Genomic DNA, 13,703 nt, shown 5'->3' with positions numbered 1-13,703 from the left:
ATATATTGAGAAACCAAGAAAAAAAAATGATAATGTTGTAATTGCCAGTAAGATGACGACAACTTTTCTCATTGAATTTCAGAAATAGATGAAAAATAATGACCTCTTCTCATGATAATGTTTTTTTTCAAGAGAAACCAAAGAATCTACAATGGATGTTTATCTTTTGTCTGGAAAAAAATCACTGAAAAAAAATTTTTTTTTTTCAAGTAAAACATTTGGCAGCTATAATAGATCACATTCATTGAATCAATTGTGTATGTGTGTGTGTGTGTTAAAAACAACGTTGCAAAAACAAGTAAATTACATTATTATGAAAAGAGAATGAAAGGCAATGTTTTTCAATGATCAGCATTTGAAAATAAAAACAGAAAAAAAGTGTGATGCTTGTGTTTTTGTGTGTGTGTGTGTGACAAAATTAAATTTTGTTGTTATTATAATCAGTTGATCCATCCATACAAGATGATGATGAAGAATGATTCGAGTTTAATTAACATTCATATATTGCAGCGTTTCTCAAACAATATTTTTCGCTCGTGGACCACAGTTTGGAAAAGGCTGAACTATTGTATCATTTATGATTGATGATCATAATACAATCACATCACATACACATGACAATGCACTATTGTGATGGTGATCTGAATTAATGGAAAGTTTTCTGAAACATCATAAGTAAGTTCACCTGGCGGTTCAATTTTGGTTTTCGTGTTTGGGTTGAATGATTTTCTCGTTAAAAGTCAATTTTCGTTGCTGTTGTTGTTGTTGTTAATACGGTGTGATGGTATCCTGCGGCGTATTCTAATGTTTCTCTTTTTCCAGGTTTGTGTGGATGAATCAAAATTCAGATGATTTTGTTTTGTTTTTGTTTTTTGTTTTGTGTTTTTAAAATAAAAATCCTCATTTTTTCTTGTATTTATTTGTACTGGGAGAAAATTTTAATTTAAAACAAAACAAGTGACAATGACAAACACAATTTTAGCACCCACATTTTAATCCACATTCACCTGAATATATGCATCATGCATCAATTATTTATTCCATGAATATACACAATGATGGTACAGGCATTGATCCTGATTCTATTCCATCCAGGCCACCTACACATTTATTTGTGAAACAAAAATGATGGGCATTTGAACATCATATTTATCCGATCCTGATACATAACATAACATAACAACACAAAACACATATAAATAAAAGAAAACAGTAACCATGAAAAACATTTATTTTGTTGACTTCTGTTTTTTTTTCTCGCCCAGAATAACCAAAAATATTCGGATGTAAAAATCGGATGTAGGAATCATGCACAAAAAATGATGATGATGATGATAAATAAATAGCAAACTCGCCTCCTACATACCCTTTTTTTCCCGGTGCATACATGTGTATTGATTATCGTTGAATGATTATGATGATAATGTCCACCATGACAATTCAAATTCATATAGTACAAAAATAAATTTTTACTTTTTCAGTCTTCTGTATTTGTATGTGCGTAATGTGCGTAATGTGTATTGTACTCGACATTGTACATCGTTATCGTTATCGTTATTGTTGTTTTCCGTTAATGTTTCAACAGAATTCATCCATATTCATCTATGGTCTATATCAATAGTTGATGATATAATGACTTGTGTGTTTGTTACAAGAAAAAAAAAGAATAAAATAACCGACTTTTTCTTTCCATTCTGTTAGGTAACTGTAGACAATATTTTTTTGTTGTTGTTGTTGAAGATGATGATGATGATGGAAAATGATGGTATGCAACATATATACAACAATACAGTATAAGGAATAATAAATGAATAGTAGCAATTTTAGCATCCACACCGATAGCTCATAAATTATTATTGAATTGAATATTTCATTCATTCCATGCCATTGTACTTATAAAGCCAATTATGAGAAATGTGCCCAAACAAAATGAAAACCAGTCATATTTTTTTGAAAAGGATATAGACCGTTGCTGCTATTGGTGAATAAACCAGAAACCAGAAATTCACCAATTTTTTCGTCGAAAAAATAAAAATATCACACACCACCCCTTGAATGAATTTCAAATATGAGAGAGAAAAAAAAATCATTTTAATAAAAATTTTTCTGTCCATAACTTTTTTTTTTTTTTTTTTTTTTTTGCTATATTAACATTTGTTTAACTTTTTTTCCATACGGTTATATACAATGAAAAGAAAAGAAAGCTTTTTGTGTACGGGACAACGTAATGTTTCGGTTCAGTTTATTTACGTTATGTATCGGATGTTGATGGTGAGCTGAATGTTTTCACTGATTAAAATGGCCTGGTTTTTATTTCCTTTTTTTTCTATTACCATATAGCCACTGTTTTGTTGTTTATGAAAAATGAATTCATCATTCAAAAGTTACCCAATTCAGATATGTTAAAAGTTATTCATTCTGTCTTTTTGTTTATAGTTATTCATGATTTTGATTTCAAAGTTTCTGAATTCATATGAATGAAACTTTAACTTTTAAATTTAAAAAGTTCATAACACGAAATTCTATGGACATGATAAATGCAATGATGAAAGAGAAACCACAATGAAATTTCCATTTGATTCATTTATTCAAGTTATTCATTTGATTGTCTTGGAATAAATTCATTCATATGTCATTCACAAAATACAAAAGAATTCACTTAATGGGCTCACTGTATTTTCAACATTTCATTCATTAAGTCTACCAATGGAATTGAAAAAATTGAATTCGGGGTGTTTTTTTTTTTTTTTTTTTTTGCTTGAAATTCTTAAGAACTTTTCATTATGTCTCATTCGATTTGTGTAGCTCATTTTGGCTGCCTGAAATATATAAATCCCTAGCTGAATGATTAGTTGGTTGTCGATATATTTCCAACATAGAATTTCATATATAAAAGCTATTTCAAATGAGTTATTTTAAGTCATTCTTTTCATTTTTCTTTTTCGTTTTACTATAGACAATGGCAATGTGTATCTTATATATAGAAAGAAATTTAGATCGAGAAAGCAATGGATAATGATAAATTGAACGGAAAAAAAACTAGCAAGCTTTCTAATCGAAAAACGAAACGATTCCGTAATAGCATTTCGAAGCAAAAAAAAAAATTAATAATTATGCTCTTGTTTTTGGCAATTACAAGTACTTTTAATCATCAGAATTTGTTTTTCATCCAATAATTTTGATTCTTGATTCTCGACCAGAATCAGAATTTATAATTTGAAATAAATAACAGTCATTGGATGATGCAAAAATCTGAAAAAAATAGTTTAAAAATCCAATGGATCATAATTACTTTCCACTGACACACACACACACACACACATACACATTATTCGATCAATTGATGCGGCAAAAATCTTTATCATCATAATCATCATCATCATCATCATTCCTAATTCGTAAACAACATCATTATTTTAACATCAGAAAATAATATATATAACAAACACATACATACACACACATACATGCACAAAGAACGGGTATCAGAAGTATAGAAAGAGAGTGAAACAAAAAACGAACAAAACTCCTATATCCAATATAGATCGTGTCAAACCAACAGCACTAACTGAATGAATGAATAACTACAATATGGCGCCAAAATGGAACAATGAATTAGATTGAATTGAATGATGATGATGATGATGGCTTTTCACATGAGTAGCAACTCATAAAAAGCAGTTAGAAAGTGAAAAATACAGAATTATTGAATATAATATAGGCTAGAAACAATGAATTTGAATTGGTCTTTTTTTTCTGTGGCCAAAGTATAAAGAATCGAAGAAGAATCTGGCTGGCTAGCTAGATGGATAGATGGATCACCACTACCGACCACCACTTCGTTTTGTGTTTGAGTTTTATTCTATTTCAAGGAATTTTCTTTCATTTGTAGAAGTTTGAATGGGATTCGATTCCAAAAAAAATATATAAAAAGTTCCATCACTGTATAGGAATATTCTTGATGCTTGTTTCTGGTTGTTGTTGTTGTTGTTGTTGTTTAAAGTGTATTTGTGAGTAGTTTTCTGGCTTTTGCTGCTTCTGCTGCTGCTTGTTGTTGGATCGTCATTGCTATCGTCATCATCATCATCATCGTTGTCGTCGTCTATGGCGTCATTGTTTGTTTGTTCGATTTCTACATCGTCAGAATAGCAGAAGTTTTAGCAATGATCATTGATGCTCAGTCGTCGTTGTTGAATGGAAGAATCGCGGTATCGTGTGCAGTGGTATGTTTGATTTGATTTCAGGTTTTTTCATCTTGAACCGAAAAAATTCCATCTATCCATAATCGCTTTGTTCCCACATCAAAAAAGTGGTAATCGATTTCCGTTCTCCATCGTCCAACAACAATTACGGATTTTTTTTGTCAGAAATTTTTTTTTTCAATTTTGCAATTCAATTTCATGTGTGTGTGTGTCATGTGATTTTTTTCTTTGCAATTTTAAATTCTATAAAAAAAACATGCATAAACGAAATGATGATTCTCAAATTCCAATCACATTCATATTTTGTGAAAAACAAAACTTTCAATTGTGATTTCGATAAAAAAAAGCTGTCGTAATATTCAATGGAAATTCAAATAATTCCGATGAAACAACAGCATTTGAAGTGTAGAAGAAAAAAAAAATTTCTGCCGTGTGTGTGTGTAAGTGTGTGTGAAACTTTTGGTTTGAAGCTATTTTTCACTTATTCAGTGTAATTGTTTTTCTTTCCGATCAAATGAATTTTACTTTTAATTTTTTTTTTGATGATGATTTTTTGTTATGAGGCAAAATTCATTCGACGTGATTGTCACATTGATGAAAATAGTGGCAAACAAAATGTTTGTTGTTTGATTTTTGTCAAATTTTTGGTTTTGTTTTTGTTTTTGAAAAACAAAATAAATGTTTTTTTTTCTCGTTTCACAACATCTATCAACGATGAAAAATTTCGTAAACTACTTGTCGCCATTGTAATAATAATAATAATGAGGATTAAAATTAAATGACGACCCGTCAATTAAAGTTATTTTACATTGCAAGAAAAAAAAATATATCGTGGATAGAATTTTTGTGGATGGCATTCCATTTTATTTATTATGTATGTATGTGGATGGCATTACTAATTGCTTCATAAAAATGAACATCCTTTGCTTATTGTAAATGATGAACAGTTGATAAACAAAAGCCATTAACCCGACCAACCTCAATTATCATTCATTGATGAATACAGATATTATTATGATGATGATGTTGATGATGTAAGGAGTCTTGTTGTGTAAAACAGAAATCATTAAATCTGACATTAAAATGATCATAATTGCCATGAAAATGACAGTGAAAACACCGGATGGATGTAATATGTATTATGATGATGATGATCATTATAATTCTCTTTGAGTTTTTTTTTCAATGAATTGAAATATGATCATCATGATGATCTTTTGAACTTTAATGTCGAATACATATTGAATTATATTTCTGATTGCATTTTCTCAACACTTGTCACATGTTAGATATTGATTATCCGAATCCATTAATCATCAATCTAATAATATTTCCGTTCAGCAGAAACGATCTGGATTCATTATTTGCAAATCTGTAATTTGATCGTGTAGATGCATTGAAAAATGAAAAGATTCCAAACTTTAACCTAGTGTGGACATTTTTTTTTATAAACTTTTTCGTTGATATAATAAAAAAAAATGAATTCTGTACGATGGTTCGAGAACCTCAGTTACAACTACAACTGTACCAAAAAAAAACACTACTACCAAATCAAATTAACAAACAATATCAATGAAACAAAAAATGTCCTCGAACGAGAAAGATTCCGTAATCATCATCATGTTTACTGAAGTGAAGAAGACATGAAAACTATCATTGTGTATGTATGTGTGTGTTAATTGGCCAATTATCAATCCTATGTTTGTGTTTGTGTGTGTGTGTGTGTGTTAAAAAGACAGGAAAATCAAGTAAAGAATCAACACCACCCTCACATATATAGATTCTATATTTAGATATCATCATTGTTAATGTTTGTTTGTTTTTGTTGTTATTTCTTTTTCTCACCGGTTTATGATATTGAATATCACACACACACACACACACACACATACAATACAATACAATACCATCATCATCCATTGTTTATTAGCTTGAATCAATTCAATTCGATTCGATTCGAGGATTCCCGTTTTTTTTTTCTCTCATTCGGCTATTGAGATAATTCGGTTCATTGTTTTCATAGTCACGATAACGACGATGACAAGATCGAATGAATTCAATTGAATAATAATAACAAAACATTGTGCTGAAATAAGCACAAAATGGATGAAATGTAGTGGAGAAAAAAAACGGAGCCTGGTAAAAAAAAACTCTATCAATTCTTGACACACACACACACACACAAATCACACAAAGAATAGCCAAATTCTTTCTTTTGTCGTCTATGTGTGTTGTGAAATGTAAACATTGTGTAGAATAATGTTTGGAATTCACAAATTCCACACATTTAAAATTTTGTGATTTTCAAATTTTCAAATTTTTTTTTCTTTATTTTGAAAATATTTTCATATATTATTATTATTATTGTTTTATGATGAAAAAATTTAATTCAATTCATCATTTTCAGTTTATACAGATCGAACCGATTCAAATCTTGTGAATTTTTTCAAACATCATGTTGTGTGTCTCGTTGTGTACATATGGCCGATTGCCAATCATTGGAATTTGTGAATTATTGTTGATGTAAAATTATTCAAAAGTTGATGTGCTGATTTTATTTTGTTTTCTGATTAACTTTTCTGTTTTCATTCACCTGATTTTTGAGTTTGCGCTTCGTGTGTATTTGGTTATTTCCATCATAATCATCAAATGTGATGTTATCAACAACAACAACAACTAAAAACTAAAAACTTGAATTAATCAAACTTTTTTTTGTGTTCATCAGAAATGAAAAATGATCGATTCATGAGTGATATACCTTAATGGTCCCTTTTCTTCTATATTCGTTGCTGTGTTTGGATCTGATTTTTTTTTCTTTTGTTCTTCATCGTTATCAGAAGAAAATGAAATAGGAGTGAAAAAAAAACGACAATACAAACATAGCAGCCATCTGAAAGAAGAAGAAGAAGAAGAAAAAATGCCAGCAGCTTGTAGCCTTTTTTTGAAACGAAACTGAGTGTATGTATGAGAAAAAAAAACGCCATGCATACATTTATTGAACTACAGGCAATCTCAATTAGCAGCCCAAAAAACATATGCATATTTGGAACCGAATTGACTGCTGCTGCTGCTGGTACATTGCATATATGAATCAAGGATAATATTAATATCCTATGTGTGTATCCTGTCAAAATTGTTGTTCTTTGCAGAAAAAAAACAACAACAACAACAAACGAAAAACGCTAAGAATTAGTGGTTGAAGGCAACAAAAAAAAAATTCTCGACAAAACCAAAAGAATTCTTGACGATCGATCGTTTCGCTTTTTTTTCTTTGTTCTCAACTAACAAATCAATCAGGCCACATTGTATGTATCTTCAAAACGGATCGATATATCACAATCCTCTATTTTTTTTTTGATAAGGGCGACGCGGGTTACATATGAGTTATTTTCCTTTCCTCCCCTGTTAACATTCAAACTGGATTGGACCATAATCAGAACGATAAAAAATTTCATGAGAATGACAATCGAATAAGAATAAAAAATTCAACAGAATTGATTCAAGGAAGAAAAAAAAAATTCATTTTTCTTATTTTTATTCCTGGTCATTATCGTTTCATTTGCCATATAATCATTATTTTTATCATCATCATCATCACCATCATCATCATCGCTGGTAATGACTTCCGCCAACACACGCACAGCACATTATTATTATTGCCAAAAATTAATGTCCGATATTTTGTTCAGATAACATTGATTTATTTGTCATAAAATTGCTTTTACCATCTTTTCATTGTCATTGTGATTGATTCGGCACATTTTTAGACATAAACAAGCAACGATAAAATCATTTTGTGTCTTCTCTGTTTGTGCGAGTGATTTGTGTTTGTCAACATCAATTCTGACCATTCTACATTTTCTATGTGTCCATGTCTATTGTTGTCATTTATGGACCGTTGGATGCCAACATTCTATCATCCATAACTACTGCAGAGAAATAAAATAGAAATAAAAAAACTTAAACAAAATGGATTACATACGACAATTTGATATTCGTTTGGAGAAAGAAATGTATTATCCGGGTGAATGCTTGGCCGGACATGTTATATTGAATACAATGGAGAATTTCAAATTAAAAGGTTTGTTTCTTGTTTTCAACAATACATTGTTTAATTACTTGCACATTTTTTCCATTTATTTAATGATTAATTAATTGAGCATAAATCCGTAACATCATCATCAGCGATATATTGATTTAATGTATTCTGATTTTTTTTTCATTTTCTCATCACAAATAAATGAATAATCAGCCATACGAGTGATATTACGGGGCAAAGCACAAGCAGAATGGAAAGTAATTGTTAGTGGTGATCGTCGAACCGTTAAGGATGATCAAATATTCATTGATGATCGTTGTAGCATATGGGGTAAAGGTAACTATTCATAATTATTCAGTTTGTTTTGTTTATTTTTGTTTAATCGTTGATTGTCGGAATTTTACATCATTCGTATCATTCATTACAGACGGTGAAACCGGTATACTAACCCGAGGCCAACATTCATTTCCATTTAAATTTCAATTACCGGAAAGTTGTCTACCGTGTAGTTTTGAATCAAAACCATGTCAAATACGTTATTATATAAAGGTAACCATCGATATACCGTATGCATCACCGCCTCAAGGAATGAAATATTTCACAATCATTGGACCACATATCGATTGTATGGATGAACAATATCTGGTAAATGTTGTTGATGATGTTTTCTCTCAACTTTTTTACCATTGTTTTTTATTCTATCCATCAATAGAAACCACTTGTTGGCCGTGATAGACGTTCAATTTGTTGCCTTTGTTGTCGTCATGGTATAGTTAGCCTTAAAGCCTATTTGGAACGTTCCGGTTATTGTTGTGGCGAAAGTATACGTCTTAAAGCTGAAATTGATAATCAAAGCGAAGAAATTGTTCGTCTAAGATTGAAATTAGTTCAGGTTGGTGGAATAAACATGCAAAAAATTTGTTTCCAATTTACGTTGTGAAAAACGGAATCGGTGATTTTTTTTTCTCTGGTTACTCTGAATTGATTGATTTCAAACATTTAAATTTTAGCATGTAAATTTTTCCATCGAACGTGGTGTTTTGGGCCTAAGTAAAGAATTAACACATACCGTGCTTGAATATCTGGGTGAAGATGTACAGCCATCGCAAAAATTTCGTTTCGACAGTACCGATAGTCTAGTGGTACCGGTAATGCCACCTACATTGTTGAATATCTGTAAATTATTGCAAATATATTATATCCTAACTGTAAGTTTATTTATCAATTTGAAACGAATAAATTCTAGTTCATCATTCATATTTATTACATGAGGTTTGGATCGAAATGGAAAAATCCAATGATGACTTACATCTTAATTTTCCATTGACCATTGCTACATGTCCGTTTAGGATACCGAATTCAAATAAACAGCCCATCATTGACTACGGTAATGATGAAATGTCATTTTTTAACATGATAATGTCAATGCTATAGTTATTTAATCAAATTAAAATAGATGTATGCTGTGATCATGTTGAAGGTGGCCAATATATTGGACCAGAATTTCAATTAGGTCAAGTATATGATGGATCATTGGGCATGGAAGAAGGTGAAACCATTGTTCTTTATCGTCCTGTTTATGTTTGTGTTCGAAAATCTACTTCTCATCAATCACAATCAACACAGCCGCAACAACAGCAACAGCCGCCCACAATATCAAAAGGAACTAAATCAGAAACGCCTAGTTCGCACATACACCATCATCATCATCATCATCAACAACAACAACAACAACATTATGCCCATCAACATCATCATCAACGGAATCAATCAGAATCATCAACGTTGACCAAACAAAGACAGCAATCCATCAATAATGAGCTTACAAAAAATTGTGGTGATCCTGGACCAAGTCGTCATTGTTGATTTTTGATTTTGATGATGATGATGGTGATGATGATGAAAAGTCAATCAAATCAATAATCCCTCCTGATTGTTGTTGTTTAGATTTCATTTTTCATTTTCATTGTGCAAATAAAATCAGATTCATTTTGTTCATTCATTCATTCATTCATATCACATGTTTATTATAAATCAAATTTAATTAAAATTTTTTTTTTTATGAAAGAAATATCAATTATAATCGTTTGTATTTCATATTCAATTTATCCAAATATGTTTCAAGTTTTTTCGTTAATCTTTCAAACACTAGTTTCTCATCATTATCCAGGATCTGTTGTAAACGTTTATGATCAAAATTTTTCAAATCTTCAACAATTCCAGCAATAGTATGAAAATCACGATCCATAGAAAAATATTTATCCGTAATAGAAGTAGCATTAGACGATGTTTTGATTGAACGATCTAAACTATCATTAAGGAATGATAACACTGAAATATTAAATGTTACGTCCATTTCTTGGGATTGAATATTCTGTTGTAGCTTTGGAATTATGACATTGAATTCTTGCATTGTTTGAAGCCAATTATTTAATAAAGGCCAATCGGTTAAAGTATCAAGATCATCATCATCCTCATCATCGCCATTATCAATCGGTTTTGGTGGTTGACGACATAATGCTTGAACACGTTTTTTCAAATCTTCATCCATTCTTGTTTTGAAGATTCAATCATAATACAATGTGATTTGGCGCTCGATTCAACGGCTTTTTTTTTATTGAAAAACGTCGTTTATGAATATCTTATGCCGCTTTTGTGAAAAAAAAAGTTTTTTTTGTTTGAGTGTGTGGCCTATCATAAATGATATTATTATTGAAATTGTCAGCCATTCAAATTTCATCTCAAATCTGATCTTTATCCGATAATTTGCCATTTCCAAAAATGTCGTCAGATCAAAAGGAATATATTGTTCGGGTACCAAGGTAAGTGATCGTTTAAAATATCCAAATATCTATTAATTATAATTTTTCACAAATGCAAAATTTATAGCGACACAAAAAAACAATTTCATGTGATGCGTTTTAGTTCAGCTTTAAATGTTGATGTAACTAAATTAAAAAATTGTAAACTTGAACGTGAAATCATGTTCAAAGAGATCAAAGAACAACAAGAAGAAGAGCTACCAGAATTCGGTGCTGGCTCGGAATTCGGACGCAAAGAAAAAGAAGAAGCAAGACGGCGTAAATTTGAGAGACGAAAAAATAAACAGAATAATTCACCATGGATTTTAAAAGTCGGTGGAAAACATGGAAAAAAGTAGCTAATTTATTCCAAGTATTTTCGAAATAAATTCAAACTGATTTATTTATATTTTTTAAAACAGATATCGTGGTATTCGTGAAGGTGGTGTCACCGAAAATGCATCATATTATGTATTTTTCCAAGCTTCAGATGGAATGTTTGAAGCCTTTCCCGTTAATGAATGGTATAATTTTACACCATTTCAACGATATAAAGCTTTATCGGCTGAAGAAGCGGAAGAAAAATTCATTAAACGTGATCAAATATTAAATTTTTTTCAACTTAGAAATATGGCTAAAACAAAAGAAGGGGATAAAGATGATTCAAGTAAAAAATCACAACGTAAAATGAAAAAAGAATTCAAAGTATCCGATATGGATGATTGGTATGATATGTCCGAAAATGATGATGATAATTTCAGTGGCGATGGCAATGATGATAGTGATGAGGATACGAAACAGCGAAAATCACGAAAAGATAAGGGCAAGAAAGATAAACGAAAAATCAAGAAAGAAGATTCTGATGAAGAAGAACCATTAGAAGATAGTGATGAAGGGGATTATGATGATAAAGAAGTTGATTATATGTCCGATGAATCTAGCAGCTCCGAATCGGAAGAAGAAAAAGTTGGCCTTAAAGGTGTGGCAGATGAATCGGCATTACGTGATCTTGTCGTCTCTGAAGAAGATGAAGAAGAGGAAGGTGCGAATAAATATGAAAATCAGGAACAGAATGAAGATGCAAATAAATCTATCGATTCGGATAAATTGAAATCGAATAAATTGGAAAAGAAAACGGGTGGCAATGATTCATCATCTGAATCGGATTTTGATTCAGAAAATTCCGATATAGAAGAACCCAAATCGGCTTTATTGATACAGCCAAGCAAGAATCTTAACAAATCATCATCGATGTCGACACCAGTTGATGATTCGAAATCAACAGAATTATCTGCAGGAAATAAAAGAAAATTGGAACAAGATTCCAGTAGCCAATCAACATCATCACCCAATAAAGATAATAATTCATCAAATAATAAATCCAATGGTTTGAAATTCAAACATAAACTGGAAAATCCAATGGCCAATGAACATTCAATGGCAAAGAAAATGAAAGTCAAACATGACAGTGGTATTACCGAAGAGGCCGTACGTCGATATCTAATACGAAAACCAATGACCGCTGCCGATTTAGTACAGAAATTTAAGAATAAAACAGCACGTAAAGAAAAATTAACGGATTTATTGGCCGAAATTTTACGGAAAATTAATCCGGAGATACAGAATATAAAAGGCAAAATGTATCTATCACTGAAGCCGACATGAAGGCTGTTTTGTTCTTTTTATAATTTATTTTAGTTCGAATTTGTTTACTAAATAAATTTATTATCAATTGCTAAGCAATATGCCTTCCTCGATACTTTTTTTCATGAATGACTTATCAGTATTTTTCATTGATTGTTGTCGTTTGGGTGATAATTGCACTAAATCTTCAAATAATTCATCATCTTCATTGCCTAATTCGGTCATATTGAGCTTTTCAAGAGCTCTGAATTCTTCTACCGTGCAATTTGGTGCGTATATCTGTAGAAAATCATTTTCCGTTAACAACAACAAAGTTTTCAGATTAACATTTTTACTTTCGGCCACTTTGAATCCAGTTCTTTGAGCAAAAATGAAACGAGTTTTAATCTGCATATATGTCTGTTCGATAGATTGTGGATGACGAATTAATGGATGAATTTGATCGGTTTTATCATTTGTCGAATTTAACCATGGTAGAATTTTGAATGTAATATAATAATATTTTTTCAGGAATTCTTGCCAATCTTGTAGAAAAAATCCTGCAGGTGAAAGATGAAATGCTTGCCATAAATCATTTTGTCCACGTACAAGATCTAGGTTCTTGAGCTGGTATATACGATTTTCAATGAAATTTTCACCTACTAAAAGTAATCGTGCTTCTTGGTTCCAGAACACTTGTTTGAAATCTTCATGGTTAGCCACATGATCGGGATGATTTCGAGGCAAAACATTACGTTTCCAACTACTTAATGTATAATCGATTGTTTCATATGTATCGGGACGCAATAATGATTCAATTGAATTTAATGCTTGACGACCTTGTGATTCCGTGAAACCATGACGTTGCAATATTTTCAAGGATAAATCTGTTGCAATATTACAATGATGACTAGAAAAAAGACGTCTAGAATGAAGAAGAAATTTAGGAATAATTGTACGAATTTGAGACATTTCTTCGAAAAGAAAAAAAAATCAAATAAAAAAACCACTATTTACACTTATGTTTCGTTTTGTTTA

General features: G+C 30.8%; 3 protein-coding genes across 10 annotated transcripts; 2 read left to right on the top strand and 1 right to left on the bottom strand.

The window, feature by feature from the left end:
• The first annotated feature begins 4,142 nt into the window (after positions 1-4,142).
• On the top strand, positions 4,143-10,314 carry LOC124496190 (arrestin domain-containing protein 2). 8 transcript variants are annotated; one of them, XM_075733746.1, is made up of 9 exons: positions 4,173-4,692; positions 6,610-7,507; positions 7,565-8,283; positions 8,455-8,577; positions 8,669-8,886; positions 8,954-9,133; positions 9,252-9,449; positions 9,514-9,628; positions 9,698-10,314. In XM_075733746.1, exons 3-9 carry the CDS (start codon positions 8,172-8,174, stop codon positions 10,105-10,107), a joined length of 1,356 nt encoding a protein of 451 aa, XP_075589861.1. In that variant the 5' UTR covers positions 4,173-4,692; positions 6,610-7,507; positions 7,565-8,171; the 3' UTR covers positions 10,108-10,314. The 8 variants fall into 8 exon arrangements, with proteins under 8 accessions (XP_075589855.1, XP_075589860.1, XP_075589861.1 ...); XM_075733740.1 differs by having other exon boundaries at positions 4,143-4,692; positions 6,610-8,283; XM_075733745.1 differs by having other exon boundaries at positions 4,162-4,223; positions 6,610-8,283.
• Positions 10,315-10,929: 615 nt separating this feature from the next.
• LOC124496000 (uncharacterized) lies at positions 10,930-12,787 on the top strand. The gene is made up of 3 exons (XM_047059456.2): positions 10,930-11,063; positions 11,131-11,397; positions 11,465-12,787. The coding sequence occupies exons 1-3, from the start codon at positions 11,023-11,025 to the stop codon at positions 12,705-12,707; spliced, it is 1,551 nt and encodes a 516-aa protein (XP_046915412.2). The 5' UTR covers positions 10,930-11,022; the 3' UTR covers positions 12,708-12,787.
• Positions 12,605-13,682, bottom strand: LOC124496002 (uncharacterized). Its single transcript, XM_047059459.2, has one exon. It carries the CDS (start codon positions 13,635-13,637, stop codon positions 12,771-12,773), a length of 867 nt encoding a protein of 288 aa, XP_046915415.1. The 5' UTR covers positions 13,638-13,682; the 3' UTR covers positions 12,605-12,770.
• Between the last annotated feature and the right edge of the window lie 21 nt (positions 13,683-13,703).

Source organism: Dermatophagoides farinae, chromosome 8 (assembly GCF_024713945.1).
Source record: "Dermatophagoides farinae isolate YC_2012a chromosome 8, ASM2471394v1, whole genome shotgun sequence".
NCBI lineage: Eukaryota > Metazoa > Arthropoda > Arachnida > Sarcoptiformes > Pyroglyphidae > Dermatophagoides > Dermatophagoides farinae.
Note: the sequence above shows the minus strand (reverse complement) of the source record. Positions and strands in the feature narration are given on the sequence as shown.